The sequence below is a fragment of the Limulus polyphemus genome, unplaced genomic scaffold, assembly GCF_000517525.1.
Source record: "Limulus polyphemus unplaced genomic scaffold, Limulus_polyphemus-2.1.2 Scaffold2492, whole genome shotgun sequence".
Lineage (NCBI taxonomy): Eukaryota > Metazoa > Arthropoda > Merostomata > Xiphosura > Limulidae > Limulus > Limulus polyphemus.
In genome coordinates, this window is record NW_013668102.1 from 132,239 (window position 1) to 156,593 (window position 24,355).

Consider the following 24,355-nt stretch of genomic DNA (forward strand, 5'->3'; position numbering starts at 1 on the left):
TTGCGAAAACTCACACTGACTAAATCAGACATATTTGAGACTTGTGTTTTGATTTTGCAAGGAGTAAAGATTTAAAAAAAAAAGTTTTTATAGTTTTTCAAAGTTTCATACCTGCCATACCTTTGCATTTCGACCAATCTAGGTGACACTTTGCAAAACGATAACTTGCAACTGCCCCTACAAACTAGAAGAAACATGTATGGGATTTGTACACATCTTTTGATTTTACAGGGGCAAAGGTAAAAATAAATCACTATGTATATAACAGGGAGCTCTGAACGAAGAGACGTTGTCTGTATACGTAAACGTTAGAAGGGGTTGTTATTAAAATTAACAAGATCAACAAATTAGGAATTTAAGAACCAGCAAATAGGGATCGTAAAAAAAGGTAAACAAACAAGGCTGGAGATACTGTAGACATTATTTATTCAAACTACAAACTCCTATTTTGGCTCCATGCTGACACCTAGAATTAGATTTGGTGGAGCCAAAAGAGGAATTTGTAATTTGAATAAATAATGTCTAAATTATCTCCAGCCTTGTTTGATTACTTTATTACGACCCCTATTTGCAAGTTTTTAATTCTCAATTTTTTATTTATCGTTTTTGTTGGCTTTTTTATGCTCAACTATGGGCAAAGGATTACTTGATATGATAGCTAACTTTATACATTGTAATGATAATAAACATAGCTAGTAACTAGCTAATACGGTTCATGATGATTTACTGTAGCTATTGACTATTTGATCGCATTAGTTCGAAATGTAAAATGTTAAGCTGCAGCTGGAGATTTTTATGGACATTTGTTTGAGAATATAGTGAGCATTTATACTTTCTGTGTAACTAAATTCTTTATGTATAATGCATAGCAATGGACAAATGTATCCCCAGACTAAGACACAACCCCCACAAAGCGCGTATGAAATTTTACCAGCAGAAAAGCAGCCTTTTCAAATAAAACATATACGTCTAAATCATCGCTTTAAATAAATCTTTGTATCCTTTAAAGTGATTATTCTACGAATGTGTGTAATAAAATTTAATATTATCTGTATTGATTTTTTTTACTCCTTCACTTCATACATAATCTAGGGGTCGGCTCCCTAAAGACACCGATTATATAGTGTACAAAGCATTGAGTATCTACATGGTACAGTCATCTAATGTTCATCTATTATTGGCTGCTATTTCCTGTTCTACCCCGTACTTAAGCTTTTTAAAGGAACACAAGATGTTTGTAGGAAAGCTACCTTCAAGGACTAATGATAACATCGTTTACACTAGAATTATAATGTTTTGTTTTTTTTATCTAAGGTAAAATGCTCCCCAGTGATATAGCGGTATGTCTGCATATTTACAACCCTATAAATCATGTTTCGATACCCGCGGTGGGGAAAGCACAGATTGCCCATTGTGTAGCTCTGTGCTTAAATTAGAAACAAACAAACTTCTGTAAAATATTGAAGAACAAATCGATTTTTCAATACCTCTACGACCGTTGCAGTACCTTATTTAGTACTAGCTGAAGTACCCGTACCCTGGACGGAAGTTATGTAAATTCATGATTAATGAAAGGTTATCTTAGGACATGAAAAGTTGCTTCCCTTATATGTAATTAAAAAATAATAATAAAAGCTGGTAAACACAAAATGTGAAACCGCAACCTTGTATGCATCTCCCCATGGATCCATTGAACCTCCATACCAAATTTGGTGAAGATCATCCATCCACAGCCTGCGAAGTAGTCACATGGACATACAACAGACACTACTATATTTATATTTATATAGATTACAGTATATTTGTAGATATGAAGTAGAAAATACACGTAAATAGGGTTCACATTTGAGATTAATTACCAGCATAAATAAACTATTTATATAAACTTTAATGATAATAACATAGCTGATTATTTCTCATTCTCCAACTAATTTTAGAAATACTCGGCTATATTATTATCAAACCATTCAAAACGAACAATGAACTTTTGCTAATTCGAAATAAAATAACAAAATCAGTGTATAAATTTGTATCTGTTAGACAAAAATATTATACTTTTGTTTGTCAAAAAGACTTTAAGTGTAGATACACGTTACAAAGGTTCAATATTTGTATAATGTTATTATCTACATTTTAAATAACGGTTTATCAAGCTACCCCGAAAGCTTTATAATTACATTTCATCAATACCGTTTCAAAATTTCATAAAAATCTTCTGAAACATAGGTTCATTACAAAAGTACAAAAAGAAAGAGGAAATCACACTTTTGGAACAAACAATATTCTTCAAAGGACTATCAAGGATATTAATTTCTATACGTTCATGTGCTCTATTTAGTTTAACATTTTCTTGCGACGTCAGATGTATTTTAATAGAATATAGTTTTTTGTCCATGAGTGTGGTTTTCTCTTTCATTTTTAAACTTGATATTGTGTTCCTTTTTTACAACAACAAAAACTCCTGTTACATTGAACAAACTTCTGTTTTGCTTTATAACTGAAACTGATCCCGATTAAAATAAATAATTCGTACTAACAATTCATAAAAACATTAATAAACGAGTAATAGAGTAGTGCTTTAAACAAGATGCTTATCTTCTAACAAAGAGTTCCTAAGTTCAACCTTTAGATACTGTTATGCAGCATTACATCATGCACATCAACCTATCATATCTGAAAAAAACATTCGATAAATGTCTAACAGAAGTTGAAATATAATTCTATAACTTGATAGTATAAAAGTATTTTTAACTTCCAAGAAATATATTAATTGAAAGTTGGCCTTATGTGAACTGATACAATGCTACAAATAGATTCATTGATTTATTTTTTAATTGGCAAGTGTCTAATAGATTCAGACAGCACGATATATTAACAGCTGAACTTGAAATTATAGAAACCATACTAACTTGTGCAGAGCCAATTAAATGGGGGTGGGGGGGGCGGGCTCAAGCTCAAAGGTGGCCTCAAATTTAGACACTTGTTATGTTTTTGCATTTGTTAGGAAGAGCATTTATTAAATGTTAATAGATATATGCTAAATAAAAAAAATAATCAAATTATGTTTCACTTTTCTTTTGGGTTTATGATTGTCTTATTTTGTTTTCATATGTCATCATTTTTTATTATTATAGCCAGGGGCCTCGAAAAATAGAAGTTGCCTGAGCCTCTGAAACTTTGGGAGGGCCTGGCCCTATGTGAAAACACAGTAACTTCATTTAGATATCATTTTTGGAGACTAGATATTTGCATGTAGTTTCTATGAAAAGTGAGGATGTTACTGATTTAACATAGCTGTTTTACTACTTTCTGTTGCTAAGAGAAAAAAAAATCTTATTTCACGTATCTAGATTTACTGCAGTCGAAATAGATAAAAATAATTTATCTGCGCAACTATGTGAGACGTTATTATACACTTATCGCGCGCGCACACACACACACAAAATACAATTTATTTTATTTTTTTATTTAAGACAAAAAAAAAAAGATGAACACTACTTGCAAGCTGCATTACAGTTTCCTTAATTGACAGAAATTTTATGTTGGAGTGTAGTTTTTAATTTCAGGTATGTGTTTATTTGTAACTTTTTAGTGTCAGTTGATCTCATAGCCTATGAGATTTATACTACTTGAACGCCAGCAGAATTGTGAGCAGATTGTATTTCCAGTTACGAAACTAAATTGGCTCTGAGTATTTGTTCGTCTGTCTGATTGTATAAACGTTAGGCTACCAGTTTTGAAACGATTAATGAATGTTTGCAGCGTCAGCTTTAATCTGGAATATTTAGTTGTTGTTTTTCTTAGGGAAAAGTATACTTTTTTATACTGTCATAAGATGGATTCTATAACACACACACACACACTTTATATACAAGTTGGAATTAAAATAATTTTGTACAGCACTTAACAAAGGTTTGATGGCCATCTGGCGTCACTCGTTATAATGAGGAAGCCAACGACTGAAGTACACACATAATTTAGGGTGATGATATTCGACCGAAACTAAACTTTCAAAGAACCAGACAAGGCATTCTAATGTCATCAGATGTCGTGTTAATGAAATAATCGACAATTTCCTCTATTTATGGGATGTAGAACTCCGGATATGACGTCATTACTGACCTATGTAAACTTTCGTTAAAAGTTTTCTCTGTGTTTTATTTTTTTATATAAGGCTAGTTTTACATAAATGCTTAACGTAATATGGTCAGATTCTGCACTTACGTCTTGGGTCAGATTGTGTGTGGAGTTATTGCATATATTTTAATATTTCACATTGTTTTGTGCATTTACGGTTGTTAGTGGTTATACTTCTACTAACAATAGAACTCTTGTTTATCTCTGATATAATAACTCTAGATACTCTATAAAAGTAACGAAAACTAGTAAGAAATTTATTAAACATTTTATCATTTATTTTGCTTACAGTAATCTGGATTTTTCCAAAGAGTTTTACAAGTAATTTGTATAAAACTTTTGAGAGATAAGGTTTTGTTATAAAACGAATTCGATGCTCTATGGTCACTAAGTTACATTGAAAGTATTAATTTCATACTAAATATGACAACTTAATATTCATTTAGATATTGAACTGGAACGATCGTTGGTCTCGTCATTTGAAACATTAAAATTTCTGAGTCATCATTTTAGATCTTAAGAGAAATGCTTAAGAATGCCATCGATTCAGTAAAAGCTTTACAATATGGTGATTACCCGTTTCTATGTATTTGTATATATCTTTTGCGTTACCAACAATTAACCCATTACCGAGTGACTCATTCTTCATTCTTTTTTTATATTTTGTTATATTAAGAGCAATGAGGAAAGAGTTCGATGTCCTAAGTTCTACAAGTTTTTATAGGACTTAGATACTTATATGAAATTAGCGTTTTAAGCTATTTATGAAAACTCTAACAAAGAATGTATTATTTGTCAGACAGCAAATACTGTCTGTAGAGAAACATTGTCTCGTTGTATTTATAGTGGGTTATTATGTCTCTGAATCTTCGTAGTGGGATATTATGTGTCTGTATCTTCGTAGTGGAATATTATGTCTCCGTATTTTCGTAGTGGGATATTATGTCTCCGTATTTCGTAGTGGGATATTGTGTCTCCGTATCTTCGTAGTGGGATATTGTGTCTCCGTATCTTCGTAGTGGGATATTGTGTCTCCGTATCTTCGTAGTGGGATATTGTGTCTCCGTATCTTCGTAGTGGGATATTGTGTCTCCGTATCTTCGTAGTGGGATATTATGTCTCCGTATCTTCGTAGTGGGATATTATGTCTCCGTATCTTCGTAGTGGGATATTATGTCCTCTGTATCTTCGTAGTGGGATATTATGTTTCTGTATCTTCGTAGTGGGATATTATGTCTCTGTATCTTCGTAGTGGGATATTATGTCTCTGTATCTTCGTATTGGGATATTATGTCTCTGTATCTTCGTATTGGGATATTATGTTTCTGTATCTTCGTAGTGGGATATTATGTCTCCGTATCTTCGTAGTGAGATATTATGTCTCCGTATCTTCGTAGTGGGATATTATGTCTCTGTACCTTCGTAGTGGGATATTATGTCTCTGTACCTTCGTAGTGGAATATTATGTCTCTGTATATTCGTAGTGGACAAATGTGCTTTTCTATTTGTATACAGAGAAGTTCTCTGTATCGGTTCAGTAGAACATCGTTCTCTTGTCTGCATAGTGAAATATTATATCATCTCATCTATATGTTTTGGAACATTGTTGTTATTTGTTTGAATATTGAATTTTATGATCCGTCTCTATATAAAACATGACTTGAATTTTATTTTTGAGTTCGCTTGAAAAAATTACAAGTGACTCTTAAAAACTATTTGCAAAAATATTGAGTCCAATTACAATTACGTGGCCCATTGGACATTCGTTGAAAATGTATTATAATTAAGGTAAAAAAATTAGTATTTTCATGTAAGCATCCGGTCAATAAAGAAAAAAATGCAATGTTTTCAGTGTTTTTATTAAACTTGGATTAACTAAATACTGTGAATGTGATTCTCAATAACACTAACTGTCATAAGACAAACTGAAAGCAATAACTGAAATGTTCAAAATTCAGAACTTATGGCTACACGATTGGCAGATAGTTTGTTGACAGTTTTAACACACGCAGGGAGCATCAAAATGATTTGAGAAGTTCTCTGATGAATGTAAAAACACGTATTTATATATATACACGATACTAATCTGAAAGGAATCGGGCTTTAGTTACATGAAAGGGTTAATAATTAAATTTTGCAGTTTTATGATGTAATTCAATTTTGTTTTCAAGCACAAATAAGAATGGTGTCTTGTTCAACTTCAAATAACGCGGTGTTCGTTATATTTATTATCCTTGTCGTTTCTGATTAGATTAAAATATTCGTTGAAACAAAATTATTATAATGGAATTTATGAGGCCTTATTTTGTTGTCACTATTCCCAAAGACGAAATGTAATAAACATATTCAGCCTCGAGTTACTCAAAAGATAATCAAGGTATATGTGTGTGCTGGCTATAAGTATATTTAGATTCAAAATCGCCACGTCAAAGGCAGGTTTTATCGCTATGTTACGTATTAAAATTTCAAATGGTCTGAAACCAAGTTAACTGATAAATTTAAATTAACATTCAAAAACATGCATAGCTTATAGTGTTAGATATGTATTGTGAAACTCCCGCCTGTTCTCCAAAGTTGTAGACGATTCTCGAGAGTAAGAATCAAAAGTATATGTGTGTACTTAAACGCTTTAATCAGTATTGTAACGTAAGACTGAATTTTCTAGAAAACTTTCCCACGCCTATAAATATAACCAACGCGCCGCGCCAAAAGAGAGTGTCTATTATTAGTTCGCTATAATCAGTGTGTTATAAACTTCGAAAGCTATAACTGTGCTTCTTATAACGCTCATCAATCGGAAAACTTAAGATATTTGACCAGCAATATTTATAAATTTCTAACACTACAAATCGTCTAACTTCAGTGGATTCTCATTGGATATTAATATTTTTACGAAAACATTACCTAACTTCAACTGTGGAAAACCTAGTGTGTGTTCAAGGACAAAGCTAGCTAGCTTCCCAGCGGATCGTATCTACATTTAAATTATCAGTTAACTCGGCTTCGGACTATTTGAAATTGTAATACGTAACATAACGGAATAGTGATAGCAAAATAAAGACCCATTAAGATTTCTTTTGATAATAATTTTGGTTGAACGGAAATTTTAATCTAATGAGAAAAGTGAAGAATCTCAGATACAAACACTACGTTTTAAATGCTTGTAAATGAACGAGATAACATGTTTACCTGTAATTGAACGAGACAGCGCGTTTACTTGTACGTAAGCGAGACATTAAAACTGACTTCCGATCAGAGCAACTTGTGTACTTAAATCCACCTGCCAATCATTGTAACTAATCAAATATACTTTTCTTACATTTCTATTTATCAAGATTAGAATGCATTATTTCATCAGCTGGGTACCCTCGCTTTTAACAAATTGTCGACTATAATGTTTACTTATGCGTGAACAAGAAAACATATTACTTGTTTTCATTTGTTTCGAGTTGAAGATTTTATGTAATAAGAATATTTTATCATATGTAAAAGCAAACACAAATTAGATAATAATGAGAACACGGAAAAGTAAAAAAAAAACAACAAAAAACAATGTACACCACAGATGAGGTTTAACTAAAAATTCTTTGTTTAATTCAACTCTTACAAAATGTATTGTTATGTTCAACTGTTAACAAACACCCTGAACTGTTAATAAATACAGTTTTCTGTCCAGTTATAACTGAATGCACTATTACGTCCGACTGTAAATACAGACGCTGTTCTGTACAACTTATATAAACGTGCCGTTTTTTTAACTATAGATAAACACAGCATTCTCTTGAACTGTTTGTGTACCAGCTGTTTGTCATGGATAAAGTATTTCATTTTCTGCGAAATTAATAATTATTTGGAACTGTTCGTAAATAAATAGAGTGAAGGTTCGTAGACTAGTTATTTACTCTGAAGTACTTTCCATTGAGGCGGCGGTCTATGGTTTTTCGCAAGATCTTTAGGCGCTCGCTATGTAATATTATACAACTCGTGTCTAAATGGCCTTGGTTCTTCGGGTGTCCTTGTGTCTATTCCGCCCATCTCTTTCATAGGTAGCCGCCCGGGCTGGTCAAGTGCAACGACCTTCCTGTTGACCTTGTCATGCTTTTGTCCTCTCGATAACTAGCATCTTGACCTACAATGCGAACACTGTATCAAACATATGGTCAGTTTAATAACGCAGTGTTTTTTGTTATACTAGACAAAGCTGTTGAAAGGTTTACAAAACCTTATTCACTTTTTACAATAGTAAAGGTCAGAATTGTAATGGACTTTTTGATTTAAATACCTGGAACATGCCACTTCTAATTCGTATGTTATTCGTCGGGTTTGATGTTAGAAAAATGCGAACGCAAGTACCTATTTATATCTGGGAATATAGTGTTCTAAGCTACACTCAGTCGCATATGTGAGCTGATTGTCACTTTTGTTCAAACATTCACGATTTCTATTTGATAACATTTGTTTAACATTTCTGTGCTATCGGATGTATTTGTTCGTTTTTTCGTTAGATAAGCTTCTCTATCGTTTATTTGTAAACGTTTTGTGTTCATGTAAATACAAGGTTGATTCATACAAACTCGACAGATTCAAGTCAGTGAACGCGTGTGGTGGAGAATACCGTTAGTTCTCTGTATAAATAACAGTGTTAGGAATCAGAAAATGTGTTGTTAATAACTAGAAAATGCCCGTTGAAACAATTCTACGGTAATTTTTTCTAAAGATATGATGAATAAGTATAAAATTTGTAGTTAACCCAATCCCTTGGTTCAGAGCGTATATGTCGTAAAATTACTTCACAAAAAGAAATATTTTTGTTCTCGTGTGCTTCTTAATTTGACCGTTCAGCATGTACGAAGACTGAACGATAGATGTTGATATCAATATGAAATTTTAGGAATTGCAAAAAATGAATAATGTTCTTGTAATGTACTCTAGAAAAGAAGTATTTACGATTAACCGTCCAGAAGATACAGAGCGTGACAGACAGAGATATATAAAATGGTACACATATAGTTCCATCTCTCAAAGCTGCTAGCTAACCTGTTACAAAAGTGTCATTTAAATTTACTGATATTTGGCTGTATCTTTATTCCTTTACCATCAGTTGTTGATTCGACTTCAAGAATGAAAGAAGTCACTCTACAAACAGTTGTGATACTGGTCTTACTGATTCATTATAAAAATAGACTTTAGAAAATAAGACCAAGAACGCCAACTTGGTTTGGGGTTCTTAAAGAGTAATAGAAAAATTACATTTCAGTTCCTGACCAGATTTATCTATTTATTTATTTCTTATTTAAAAAATGTTCAACGTAACAGAAGAAGCTGCCAATACACTGTTACGTTACACCCATTATTCAATCCTTTTTGTTTCAAGTAAGACTTATGATTTTGACAAATCCTTTGTTTGTTTTTTTCATCGTTGGACGATGCACAATAGCTCAAAATCATAGACCATAACATTTAAGCCCTCAAAAAGTGATTAGTTAATTTGTTATGACCTGTTTGACGTTTTTAACGTGGCTGATAGTTATCATTCAAACTGACATTCCGTAAATGAATACAAATGAAAATCTGGTTTCTACTTGTAATGGTTAGGCGAATATGAAGCTGTGTACAGACAAACAAATTATCAGTCAGATAATCATGTTTAATTTCCATTTAAAGGTCCGCACACAAAGTTTTATGTTCTTTGGTCCTCAAGATATTGAGGTTTTAGTTCATGGTTGGATTTACATTTAATGTCCTTAAGGAGTTCTGTATTAGCATATTTGTATCTACCACTTTTATTAAAAATAATGTAAATATGACATACCCTCTAAAAATAATTTTTTTTTTGCACCATTAAAACGCCCTTTGAATATTTATTGATAAATTTATCCCACATCAAAATGACAATAACAAAACAAAAATGAAGTTTTCTATGTGTTAAACGTATACAATGTTGTATCTGGTACCCATTAATAGAAATTTAACCATTTAACATTGTTATAAGTTATGCTTCTTAGGTAAAGTCTACATGTAGAAAACTTTAGTACGTTAAGAAATAAATATTTTTGGGAACTTACATTTAGCGAACCAGGTGTTCAAATAACAATTTAATGCAAATACATATTCGTGAATAGAGTTGTTTAACAGCAAGTAAAAGCTTGGTATAGCCTGTTCTTTTATTGGAGGTGTGTCTGTGGTCCAGACTAGTTTCGGAGAATTCCACTCCTCATCAGTGACCTGGACACTATCACCAATGAAATTTTATACCAAACCAAGCCTTTATAGTAGTGAGGTATTGAAAATCGAAATGGTGTATTTAAGTGTTTTACACTTACAAAAAAGAAACCTATCATTCTATAGCTATTTGAAGAACTTGTAGCATTCCGCCACAATTTAATTCTTCGTATTATTAGTCGACACTGGGCAGCTGGTACATAATTGAATAGAGTTGTTTAAACATTTATTTAACAACAAGTAAAAGCTTGAAATAGTCCATTCTTTCATTCTGCACATGATGTATCCATTTTAATCCTAAGAGTTTGTTCTTTAAACTCGAAGAAACACTGAGTGATTTAGTGATCATATGCTCTTCGTGTGACTGAAATAAGAACATACTGTTACTTTTAAATTAGTTTTTCTTTCACGTGTTTGATGTAAACTTGTCATAGGCTTTAATGAATCACCTTCAAAGTACAAATTTCCTGTTTATCCCCACCCACTCCAACAGTTGAACCAACATGGATTTCAATTCCAAACAGTGTGTTAATAACCAAATGAAATTTGTTGAGTGATTGAAGTTTGTACTGTGGTGTATTCTAATGAGAGGGAAGTTTGTCAGAGCATTCTGTTGCATCTGTTTACATTGTGACTCTCGATGACGTGTAAAAGGATTATATTGCATCAGAGTTAATTATGTTGCATCTGTTTAAAATATATCAGAGGCTTGATGAACTAGACAAGAGTGTTAATCACCGAAATTGTCGCCTGTCTCTGATATGTAGCAGCTAGAAGACTAAATATTTTTTGTTAGATTTAATGATATAAACCAAGTTAGGTTTAGCAAATTTATGAAGCTGAATTGTTTTGAATAGCAACTGGCTCTGAAGCTATAACCAAAATAATAATTAGAAAATAAAACGTTATATGCTAAATGACAGTTTTTAGCATCTAAGTTACTTTCAACAGGAGATAAGTTATATGAATTTTTTATGGCATTTAGATGTCAAAGAAACAAAAATATGTATGCTTTTCAAGTCATCTAAAGCGTTCGTGAAGTAAGTACAGAAACTGCGAAGGTCGGTATCTGCGCTTCACGTATATTTTCTATATTACTGTTAACTAGCTGACATACCTGTTCAACGAAAGGGAAAGTCATAGGGCTCCTATGCGGTGACATAAGGTGGTGATGTCAGAACGTTTATCCCCCCCCCATGTCACTTCCCAAGAGGTCTAAAGAGTACATGCTAGGTTTGGTGATAATCTGTCCAGCGGTTCGCCAGTTATAAATGGACACAGACTCTCTCTCTCTCACACACACACATAGGTTTTGTCAAATAATGGCTTAGATAAGTAGCAGCAAGAAGACTGGCTTATAAAATCACTAGAACAATCACTGTGTGTAAACGACTTGCGAACTACACTTTGTGAGATCAAGGATGGTTTTCTACTATATATAATTCGTTTAAGTTTTAGAATAGTTTAAGGGTCACTTAACAATTCAATAACCAAACGTTCGGACTAGAATTTCTAAAATTTTAACATGTTTTATCGATTTATTTTTGTAACAAGCGATAACTGTAGTGCACAAAATGCCAGTCACTAGATCCTACACCCACTTTTTCTGTTAAGTAGTGTTTCTTATTTTGGTGAGTTATGTAAAACTTGTGAACTGCAATTGTGTTTATTTTAAGTTACCATGCGCTGAATTGAAGAACACGCTACAAAACATGTTTAAGACTTGACGTAACACCATACATACTGCTCCACCGTATCAAATATAAACCATATTATATTGTCTGTGCCTTATCTTAAAATTTAGTGATGTTGCCTGTAAGGATGTAGTAGGATCATACATTGAAAATATCACCAGTAGCAAACTAACACAAGCGGAAATGCAGAAGATTTGTAAGTAAGCTGCCACTTTCAAAGATGAGTTTTGTGATTAATTTTTAGCAAGTCCTTGAATAACTTTGTTTGTCACAAAAAGTTCGAGAGGTTGAACTTTTCTACACATATAGCCTGATCTGTGCAAGATATATATATTCTGTGTTGTGGCGGGAAACTGCCCAAAAAACTTAGAGCTTCAGAAAACATGAAAAAACAAACTAGCATTCAGAACCGACTTTGTCACTAATTCGTAGCAGAGAAAAACAAAAATGTTATAATAACCTTTAAAACAGTGCATTTAAAGAAGCTTAGAAAGCTTGACTCGATCAAACAAATTATCAAGATTCTGATCCTGGAAAACGAATGTGATATTATTAATTTACCTTTCACCAAAGGATTCTAATTTCAGACAAAATGATCATAAGGTAACTATGTGTAACTTAAATGGGTCAAAAAAACAACAACAAAACAAGTTTTAAGGTATAAAATACCACCAGAAACAATAATTATTTTTAAAGTCAACTTTATTCTGTAAGCTTAGCTTGCTACCTATATATGATTTGACAATTCCGAAATTCACAAAACATTATCATAATTTGAAAATTCAAAAGAAGATGACTTAAAAAACATAAATTACTCAAAGAAGCTAACAATTATGTCGTTGTAAAGGATAGGACCTCCCCCCCCCACACACACACCAAGTAGTTAAGCGGTAACTCTGAGGCTTACGACGTTAAAAAGCTGGTTTCGATGCCAGTGTGAGCAGACCACAGATGGTCCGTGGTATAGCTTTGTACTTAACAATAACTGAACCAAAGGTTAAGAAAAGTCCAGAATTCTTTAGATTCACATTCTAAACGTTCTTGTTAGATTGTTACATACAAGTCAGATCAGATATACAGAAAATGGTTGGAATGAAATAATCGACCACACTGTACTTTGATTGTTTAAGGAGGATCCGTACGAGTTATGAGAATGTATGTTTTTTGTAGTATAAAAGTTTGAAATAAACGTTTAATGGTAGGTGGGAAAATGTTTTCTGAGCAGCCGAACACGTAGTTAGAGATAAGTGTATGCGCGCATGCGTGTATAATATATAATATAGCTTATTGTTAGTTGTGTTCTGTGCTATTTTGTATCTAAATAAACTTTTACATATAGTCAGTAAACAGGCGTCAGAGAGTGTCTTCAATAAATTGTCCTGTTATATAATATACAAACTAGAAACACAAATAGTGTTAGACTCGATTTAACAACAGACTCGTTAAATTTTATTGAGATTGTATTAAGCAAATACTTGAATATCTTACTCTCCTGTGCTGTAAGGCCTGGCACGGCTTGATGATTGGGCACACGACTCGCAATCTGCTATCACCAAACACGCTCATCCTTTCAGCTGTGGGAGCGTTATCATGTCACGGTTAATCCAACTATTCGTTGGTAAAAGAGTAGTTCAAGAGTTTGTGGTGGGTGGTGTTGACTAGCTGCCTTCCTTCTAGTCTATCACTGCTAAATTAGGTACGATTGACGCAGATGGCCCTCGTGTAGCTTTGTGCAAATCAAACTAAACTTATGGTGTATGTTTCTTATCTACACAGTTCTTAAATTTTTCAAAGTTGTAATACTGGAACACTCTAAATCCGGTTGAGATCTAGTGCAGAATTTTAACCTGAGGACTTGCTGTCTGTAGTTGACTAGCGAAGGTACTTATCTGCTGTTTCTGGGATAGTTGCATCGTATTCTTCTTGAAATTGTGTTTGAGGAATACTTTGTGGTTATCACACGGAGAAGATCATATTTCTGCATTTCAGTACCCAAGTTTTTATTGACTAGTTACATAGAGAGTGCGCAGTGTTGGAACTTGTAGAGAAGATTAAGCTCTGATTCTAAAGGGATCTGGACGTGCAGCAAAAGTCCTATCTTTGCGTCACTTCCGATTATCGTGCTGACCGTGTGAATTTAATTTAAATTAAATCCATTATCCTCTCACTTTATTTTCTTTTTTCCTACACTTAGACGGCCAGATCATTCTGTACTTTTCGTTTTTGTGTTTCGTATAATAGTGTTTTCGTTTTATTTATATTTTGAACTCAACACTCTTTTTTTTTTTTCTATTATTCCAACTCTCACAAATCACTTTTACTTACATTAGGATCCTGAACTTTTCGTTCTTATGGAGGTCAGGTAACTGTATAAGGATTATAACCTTGAATTTCAACAGGATTTGCTGCACTTTATTCAGGAAACTGTTTAATAATTTTGTGTAATTCCACGTTTTTTCTCCTCCTTATCTGTAAGCATGTACTTACATGTGCTGCTAAGGGATGTAGCTTTCAGTAGAAAGTTTGGCTTAAAGAAGTATTTTAGGTGTGGTCTCAACGTTTGTTCGTGTCTAGGGCACTTGTATGTGAATTTGGTATAAGTGGCCACCCAGGAAAATATACAGTTAGTGGTAAAGACACACACATTGTTGGAAACACAGATGATTTAAACTTACTTTTAATATTCGTATTGTTTAATATAGATAAAGGTATTTTTTATTGACCCTAATAATGCAGAGTTTGAAATGACGAGTTTGTCTTGTCCACCAAGGTAAATTTTTTATTGTTGGTTTAACTGTTATTTTAATTGTTATGTGGCAATCGATCACGCAAATCGGCAGCAGTTTTGTTTCTACTAAAAACCTGTTTAAACTTCAAAAGTGCTTTAAAAAAACTGGGCATAATCGCATCTTCGTCAATAATCTTTGTCAGTAATATAGTAGTTACTAAAAATATAATGCTTTTGTGCATTACACGTTAAACAAATGAAATATAACTCGAAGTTACGCTAAGATATCTCTAAGGATATAGATTTCTTGCCTTTAGTTACCCTTATACAAAAACACAGTAGTCTGCAAGTCAGTAACTTTGCAGGAATTGAGTAGCTATTTCAGAATTATAAGTTACAGTAAAACATCGAGAGGGACGGCAGCGACTCCAGCAATGTTTGAAGGATGGAGTAACACTGCTATAACTGTATACAGGACCGATGTTTTGGTCAAATTTGGGGTATTGCTACAGCTGTTCTAAATGTTGAAATGCCACTGTTCTTATGTTTCTGGGCTGATATAAAGACTTGCACGTCACATGAAAAATGGAAGCTTCATATATATTTTATATTAAGAGAAATAAGTACCAAAAATTGGTAACATTGTTGTTCTTCTTGCTGAAGAGGCAAAACATGAGGACCGACACGAAACAAACTTCCACTGGTAGATATTCATCTGAACTAGGGTTTGACAGTTATACAACATATGTATTTTCATGTCTGGGTAATATTTTTGGATATTTTTTATTGTGAATTACTCTAAAAGTCATTAGGTTAAATCCGATGGCTTAAGAGAACGTAGAAAATGTAAACTGAGAAAATGGAGTAATGGTTTAAGAAACTTCATCTATTAAAAGGTTGAAACATGTACAGTGACTTTTATAACCGTTGATCGATTTAAATAAAGATTTTAATTGTGTATTATAAAACGTTGTTCGTTTGTGGATTTGAATATTTTAAAGCTTCATCTATGTTGATAGCTTTCCGTGACAACTGGCGTTCGGAACTCATTTTCGAGTAGAATTTTATTCTGAATTAATTTTAAAAACAGTGTATCAATATACATCACATTAAAATGTAGTATATATATTATAGCTCAAGATAAATAGGCATTTAAAGAGTGGTAAAAATATTAACGTTTTTATCTTTTGTCTTCTTGCTTAATGGACTAACAGGTGTGTTCAGATTTTAAAGATAATAAAAATAAAGCTCGTGTATTTTAGAAAACAGCTTTACTAAATAAATACCATATTTGATAAAAAAATATCTGACTATTCTGTATAAAAAACATTTAACATTTTAAACATAGGAGAAAAGGGTTGGAATTTCCTAACAGGACTCGTAAATGGGCAAAACTATTACTTTCACGTACAAAATATATAGATATATAAACTACTGTTTAATAAATATTGAAGAAATACCTCTGTAGATGCGTTAATTCAGTCAAAGAAAGATATAATCATTATGGTCTAAACTGTTCAGTGAATGGGTTAGTTGCTGAACATGCAATTCAGTGTTATAAGGCCATTTGTAAAAATAATGCATTTGCGAATATCTTGATTAGTAGAATACACTTCACAATAGACTTGTATTTTATATGGCGGATATATATCGTACTGAAACACTGTGGAGAGTTTAAACAATTTATTTATTTTTATCTCGGAGATTAAAGAATAAAATGAAAAACAATAGCAACAAAAAAAAGAATACCATTTTTGAATTTCGGTATCATGAAAATATACTTCAAGAATTGTCAGAAAGTCATTATAGTTAAGTTCATTAATTTATGTCTCTTTCTATGCGGACGTGGCCTAGTAGTGAAGATATTCACGGCTTGCAACCCCCTTGACGCAAAAACATGCTCTGCACTTTGGAATGGTGGGTGGTACATAAAACATGTGGTGAAATCCCACTATTTGACCACACAAATGCAGTGCAAGAGTTGGCAGTGAGTACTGTTGACTAACTGCCTTACCTCTAGTCTGTTAGCTCAAAATTAGGGACGGTTATATAGGTTTTATGTAGCCTTGCGCGGAATTCTGAAACAAACAATCTCTCCATTTCTTCAATAGTAACTTCACGAACTTGCAACAAGTCCGTGGTAGACAGAGCGCAGAGAGCCCATTATGTGTCTTTGTACTAAAACAACAACCTTTCTCTCACACACAGAATAGTATTAGTGATGATAAATTATATTAATAAGTGGGTACTTTGGAAAAAGTTTGTAACATAATCTAAATAAAAATTCAAATAGATAATACGCATGTATTTGTTATATTTTCAGGAAGAAATTGGAAGAGCTTTTGATGACCTTAAGGAATGTGAAAACAGTTCCGATGGGAAGAAATTTCTTGGAAGCAGAAGAACTAAACATGATATCATTAATGAAGACGAAGGCACTGTATTCAGGAATAAATTATCAATTCCAGATATTCGTAGGGTCGACGAACATCCAAAAATTGGCCAAAAGTTGTCTTGTCCTTCGAATTTTGAATATAAAAATTTTAGATCAGAGTTTTATTCATGCGTGTCGGACAGTAAATATAATCTCTCTCTTGATGAGAACTTAGAGATACATTCAGATGATGATGATGACGTGTTTTATTCTGACAACGAAGACGGTGCATCAGAGCATATTCCTGTGGATAATGGACATCAAAGGTTTGCCTCTTATCCAAACAACGACCTATTAACCAGATCGACTAAAAAACGCAAAGAAATTATTTCTTGTCCACTAAAGTGTGAATCTTTTGATCTGCTCTCAGTCTGGGCTAACAATCTATTGAGGGAAATTGACGAAACGTTCTCGACAAATAACCATGACGAAACAAATGCTGTATTTTCTAGTCCTTTGGAGACTTTCGAGAATGAAAGTGAATTGCATTCTCAAAAAACAGACAACGTTTGCGAAAATGGTTATCTTTGTAACAAACTTCATCTAACAAAATCATGTTGTTCGACTCAAAATAACGAAATGTGTAAATTCAGTGTTAAGTATAATTTTAGAAATAAATGTTTGGAGAAACCTAAAGTGACAAGACACTGTTCGTACTCTGCTGATATGGAACAAAGTGATTTTCAAAAATTACGCTCTTCAGATTTAAGTCCTCGAAGGTCATCATGTCCATCATGGAAAACAGTTGGCGAAAAAATAACTTTCATGAAGGATCTGATTCCAACTGCTCAGATGGTGAAGCGTACCTGTGAAACTGCAGTTCAGAACAGTGATGTTGACTTCTTTGTTCAGAGAAAAACTGGAGGCGAAAGCGTACAAAGTAAACACTCGCCTGTGAGATCGAGGAGCGAAATTGGTGTACAAACTTCTTTGGTAACTGATGTAGCTAATGAAAGTGAGGCGATAATTAACAGGTCTTTTAAACCTGTAGAAAAGAACATCAACCTTAAACTGGATTCAAGCGTTCACCCATCATTTGGCCCTACGAAAATGGTGATCACAGAACAAGGCACCGTAGCCTTTCCCCCTTTAGAAGATCACAAACGAATATCAATTTCAGCAAATAAAATCACTGACGGCGTTGAAGAGTTAGTTGAAGCACCTGCTAGTTCTTTTGAAAATCATTTACTTGCTGAAAGTGATTGTATGGAAGAGGAACTTGACAAAGAAAGACACGCGAGCACCACGGACGAAAAGAACAATCAAATTGTAGAAGTTGATGAATTCGAAAAAACTAATAGGGCAAGTACCAAGTTTCTTATAGAATGTCAAGCACAAAACTCTTCTTTGTTTAATCATTACAATGTAAATTGTAAGACGAAAACATATAGCACTTATTATGAAAAGTTTATATCCAAACATTTCAACCCGTTGAAGAGAAGTAAGACAGAAGATGACATTTCAAAATTGAAAGAGTGGAAGATGAAGAGTGCACAGAAATCCAAAAGTGACAGCGACGTTTCTTTAGGCATAAAACTGACATTTGATTATCCTAAACGCAATGTACTGCTGCTTCCGTTTGATACCAGAGAAAGAAAAACAAACCATAGAGTTGAAGACACCATGGCTTACTTTTCTAGCGAGATGATTAAAGATACCTTGTGTAGCAGAAATATCAAAATAGGTTCGTGTCGGAAACAAAATAACATCCAAGGGATTCCTGTTAATAATTTAGAAAGTCTGACAAATAAACCTTTAACTTTGAGGTTACATTTGGAAAATATCGATAGAGATTATGCTAAAGTAAGTTTAAGGAAAATGTCATCCACAGATAGCATGAAATCTATAGAACGAGAATCCATTGAAGAAGTATTTTTTGATGCAGTCAGCCCTCCTGATGAAGATGAACTAGAAATAAGTCATACATGTAAACAAAATCAAACAGGCAATGTAAATCAGTCGGTTGTTGCTGATAAACCACAAGTTATCAAAAGGACGTGGCAGAAGGCTATGAGCAGGAAAACTTCATATGTGGATGATAAAGAGAACTTTCCTGGTGATGAAACTGGAAATTTAAAAGAGGACTTTATAAACGGAAGAGATGACATTTATTCAAAAATTATTATAACTAATCAGCATAATTCAGCGTGGAATGCAGAATTATTGTTAAACAACAGGAAACGTTGTTCCAGTGAAATAAACATTAGTGGTAGTAATGCTAATATTGAAACAAATGAAGTGACGATCAGTGAGAGGCGTTCACTGTCCGAGTTAAATCAACTTTCAAATTCACAGATAGTTTCTGAGTGTTCAGGATCGTTCTCAGCAGTCTCATCTAAGGTGATAAATTAGAATCTTGAGATTGGTGCAGAACTGATAACCATATTTTGTGTCTGTCTCAATATATTAAAATACTGACTCTGTATAGGTACATAAATATAGTCCCATTGTGTAGCCTTGCGCTAAAAAACACACACGTACCCTTAAATATGAAGTGTTATAAAGTAGCATAATGTAAAGTAAGTTACACTATTTTATTTTTACAATCTCGACTACTAAATGGATTATTGAATTAGAGTGTACCATAATTCCAGTATTTCACTGTAAATAAAATTGAAATGGAATCATAGATATATAATATCCAAACACGCATAAATCTAGTTTAGTTAACTGATTTACGATTTGACAAGGATCTGCTGAAGTTAAAATTTGCATAAAATTTTAACATTGTTAAAGTAGAATCACACGAATATTTTAAAAAATATATTTGTAGTTTAATACGAGTAAATATTGCTTAGGGTGGGAGTTGTTCGTCAATGTAAAACAGATAATCTTTGTGTGTTTTTTTTTTGTTTTATTTAAATGGAACAATCTACTGTATTTACACATATCCAAAAAAAAATAGAAACATTAAAATTTGTTGGGGTACAAAATATTGGTTTACACTTTTGCTTTACCTACTTAATTGTAATATTTTTCTGACAATATTTGGAAAATATAATGATAATCTGAATGTAGATTCAGACGCCTGAAATATATTTTAAGTACATACAATGAGAGTAAGCTGAATTATCAGTTCTTTTTGTTTCATTATTATTATTTTTTCTTTTTTGAGTAGAATCAACATGGCTCGGTATACTTTATGAGAAAAATGGAAAACTGTGCATATCAACCACGACCACCGCAACGTGGTAAGTTGGATAGTGACGCTGAACAACCAGCAGAAAAAGAAGTACCGTCTGGACATGATTTTGTATCTGAAGATACAAATACTCAAACTACTACACGCTCATACAGAAGGTGAAGCTATATGATTATTCATAAATAGTCTTGTTGATTTTAAAATTGATACTTTAGTTTTATGGCAGTAATTACAACGGAAATCCTGTGAATGTATTTATATATAGATGTATACACAAGTATTTAAAAATGCTCCAAAAGTGTTTATGAAACAGATTACAACAAAAGGAAGGATAGTGTGAAATTTACACAGCATATCCAAACCTTTGGTGAAATTTAATTAAATATAATTTTATGGATAGAGAAAAAAATACAACAACAAACAAACCGCAGCCAAAAAAGAAACATCCAACATCGGGGCACAAATCATAATGTGGGTTATTGTGTTGGGGGTGCACCGTTTTTCCAGTTTAACCTCAACTTCGTCGGCCTGACATGCTTAGAAGAGAGTAAACAGAAATGGAGCAGATGTGGGTGCTCTAGACCACAATTCCCATGTCTTTACCACCTTTCGCTGTCTGCAGCCAGATGTGGGAAGTTGGTTGCTCACACACACATACACAAAAAACAATAATAAGAAAGAACAAAAAGTATAATACAAAACATTAATGATGGAGATAGCAATACTGTCCTTGAAGTTAGCATTCCAGCCTCCAATATGTTGTTAGGACATAAATACCAAGATGTTAAAGGTATTACTATATTAAGCCCGACCTAAATTATTAGTATAGCTCCTATCCTCTGCCCATCCATGCTACCATCTGGATCTTCAGTGGTTCTAAATATATCCACACACTATCAGTTTTTATACAGGGAAGGTGATACAACTATATTAATCCACCTATATAAAATATGAAGTGTCCAAATAAATAATTCCAATTATTTCAATTACAATGAATTTTAGAAATTACTTTTATTGTGTATATTATAGTTGTGTTTAAATTACTATTTTCAAACTTATATAAATACCTTTTATATTTATTATAGAATAATTTGAAATATTTAATTAAAGTGTTCTAATCAAATCCATTAAAAATTAGTTTATGTATTAATATTATTTATATTGTATATTAAGAACTGTACATTGCTACACACACACACAGCTATGATAAGTACAATGTAAGAAGGGTAAAGTGTGCTATATCTGTGTTGCTGTGCCTCCCAATGGCACAGCGGTATGTCAGCGGCCTTATAACGCTAGAAATCGGGTTTCGATACCCGTGGTGGGAGAGCACAGATAGCCCATTGTGTAGCTTTGTGCTTAACTTCAAACCTAACCTGTGTTGCTGAAGATCGACACAACAATATTATTTACCCGTAAGGAATAATTTTTAAAATTACATTATTGTAATTTACAACATTGTTTTCAATATTGAACCTGAGAATACGTTTTAACCAAGTAAAATTAGCGGAATTGAAATATAAGTTAGGGTTCTTACGTTGGTAACTGACATTATTGTTTATCTAGACGTAACGATACCCAGAACATTCCATAAACAGTGATCTGATTGTTCGTATGTCATTGAAAAATTATTATATAGGTTGGATTTAAGATGTTGCGTGTGTTATGTCCATTCTCGTTGTTTAGTAACGTGTTACTGTTTTTTATCCGTTTGCTCAGTGTACAACTTGCTAGTTTATCAGTAGCCGTTAAAAGTATATTAACGTATCTGTGCTTCTTTTGTTTTTCATCAACTCTAGCTTTACGTGGGTGAATGAAAACATCAGTAATAAATGTGAGGAACTTTCACAAACACTAGAGGGTTCAAGTCTTTCAAAGGAAAGTTTGCCTTCATTTTCTTCCACAAGTATTTCTGAAGTACTGTCTGATGTATCCGGTTCTTCGCCTGCTAAAAGTACTGATGTTCATTCGGACGACGAACCAGAACTCAATCCTAATTATTTCAGACTTGATGACATTGACGACTCTAGTAACAGTAGTCTGTCTCTTTCGGAATACTCAGTCCCATCGGAACATGGAAGTGATAGCCTGTTGCATCGTACAGAGGAACCAGATCCTCTAAGTGATAATTTGGATCCTACAATACAGCACTCCAGTGAATTACCTGACAGTGTAAAGAAAGATGAGATAGGTGTACCTGATAGCATTGAAAGAACGAGAAAGAAGTCCCAAATGAGTAACGCTAAGCCTAATAACTCGTGTATTCGTCCACAAAAAAACTATTCTTGTTCAGAAAATCAATTAAACACCATTTCAGGCTTGGGAGATATTGATGGTGAAAATGTTCTAGAAGCTCATTCCAATTTGAGTTTGCCTGAAACGAGTAAACTATTTAAGTTGTATAAAAATAACTCAGATAAAAGTAGTTCTGTTTGTGTTCAGACATTACCCCTTCCTGTTCAGAAAATTCGAAACAATGGACACCAGTCAGTACGACTTATCTCCCCCGTTAAACGAAAAATATCCAAAGGAAACAAAAATGAACAGGCGACACGATCCTCAACACGAGCCAAGCTCTTTCTTCGTAAAATGAATATTAAGTCCTCATCAGCGCCATTATTACGACTGCAGCACAATCTGGTGGAAAATGGTGTAAGATTGGCACAAAGTACTGTGGCTCCTGATGATGTCAACTGTCTTCGGAAAATGACTGTCGAGGAAAATAAGGTAAATTATATTCTACTTATCGTCATTTTATTGAGAAACAAATGCTAATTTATTGACTATATAAACATTACACAAAATATTAGGTCGTCAAGAAATTAATGTCACTTTTTTCAGATGAAAAAACCTGAACAATTTGTATATCAAAACAGAACATTTATTAAATGATGCTTTTCCATCTTACAATCAGGTTGTTAATGCCCTGATTAAAGAAATCACTTGGCTTTGAAGCAAAAAACATGTTGATGTCCTCTTTAACACCTTCTACATTTGCATACGTTTTCCCATTAAGATGGCGTTGCAGCAAACGAAAAAGATGGTAATCTCATGGTGCCATATCTGGAGAATATGATGGGTGGGAGAGAACTTTCCAACCCAACTCCATAATCTTGTGTTGCGTCAAACGTGCCACATGTGGACGTGCATTGTCGTGGAGAAGAAGAACACCTTTCTGATTGACGAGTGAAGTGCGTTTCTGATGAAGGGCTTGATTTAAATGTTGCTGACTATAGATCTCTGCATTGACTGTTTGCTGTGGATTGAGGAGTTAGAAATGAATTACTCCTTTGATATCCCACCAAAGCATCACTTTCTGCGGATGGAGTCCAGGTTTTGGGGTCGGAAGTGGTTTTTGTCTAGGATTGAGCCATTGTGTTTGGCGTTTAATATTCGCATAGAGAATCCATTTTTCATCAACGGTGACAATTCTGCCCAAAAATGGTTCACGCGCATTACACGCCAGAAGAGACGAAGCAAGGTTCACACGTTGGTAACGATGATCATCGGAGAGTTCGTAAGGTACCCAAACACCTTATATGTTTATGTATTGTTTCATGACAGACATGCCATTTCGGGGCTATTTCACGAGTATGTTGCCTTGGGTTATGCTAGACTCAACAAGCGTCTTCAGAGCATCATTATCAATTCCAACATATCGGCCCCTGCCATCACAGTTTTTAAGGCTAAAGTCACCCGAACAAAATTTGCTGAACCATTGTTGACACTTACGAACGTTCAAAACATTCCCATAAACTACAGGTGCGTTGTTTCCCTTCTTGTATTCATATAGGATTACATGCCGAATGTGTGTCTCGTCGTGTGCCATCACTATAAGGGATTAGAGTATACTGAACTTTACACATTATACAGGCTACACTTAGGCGGTTCGTTTAACTATTATACGTGATGTACGTTTTTTGGGGGGTGGTTAATGAAAGTGTTCCAAAACGTGACATTAATATCTTGACGACCTAATATATATGTATATATATACA

General features: G+C 33.5%; 1 protein-coding gene across 5 annotated transcripts in view; it reads left to right on the plus strand.

The window, feature by feature from the left end:
* LOC106467111 overlaps positions 1-24,355 on the plus strand; it is an 81,416-nt gene that overhangs the window by 50,349 nt on the left and 6,712 nt on the right. For 4 of the 5 annotated variants that reach the window (XM_022395230.1, XM_022395231.1, XM_022395233.1 and 1 more), the window contains 3 exons: positions 17,105-19,555; positions 20,334-20,515; positions 22,157-23,084. In XM_022395230.1, the coding sequence (XP_022250938.1) occupies positions 17,105-19,555; positions 20,334-20,515; positions 22,157-23,084 (3,561 nt within the window). The remainder of the gene's footprint in view (positions 1-17,104; positions 19,556-20,333; positions 20,516-22,156; positions 23,085-24,355) is intronic. The other variant, XM_022395234.1, reaches the window with a different exon arrangement.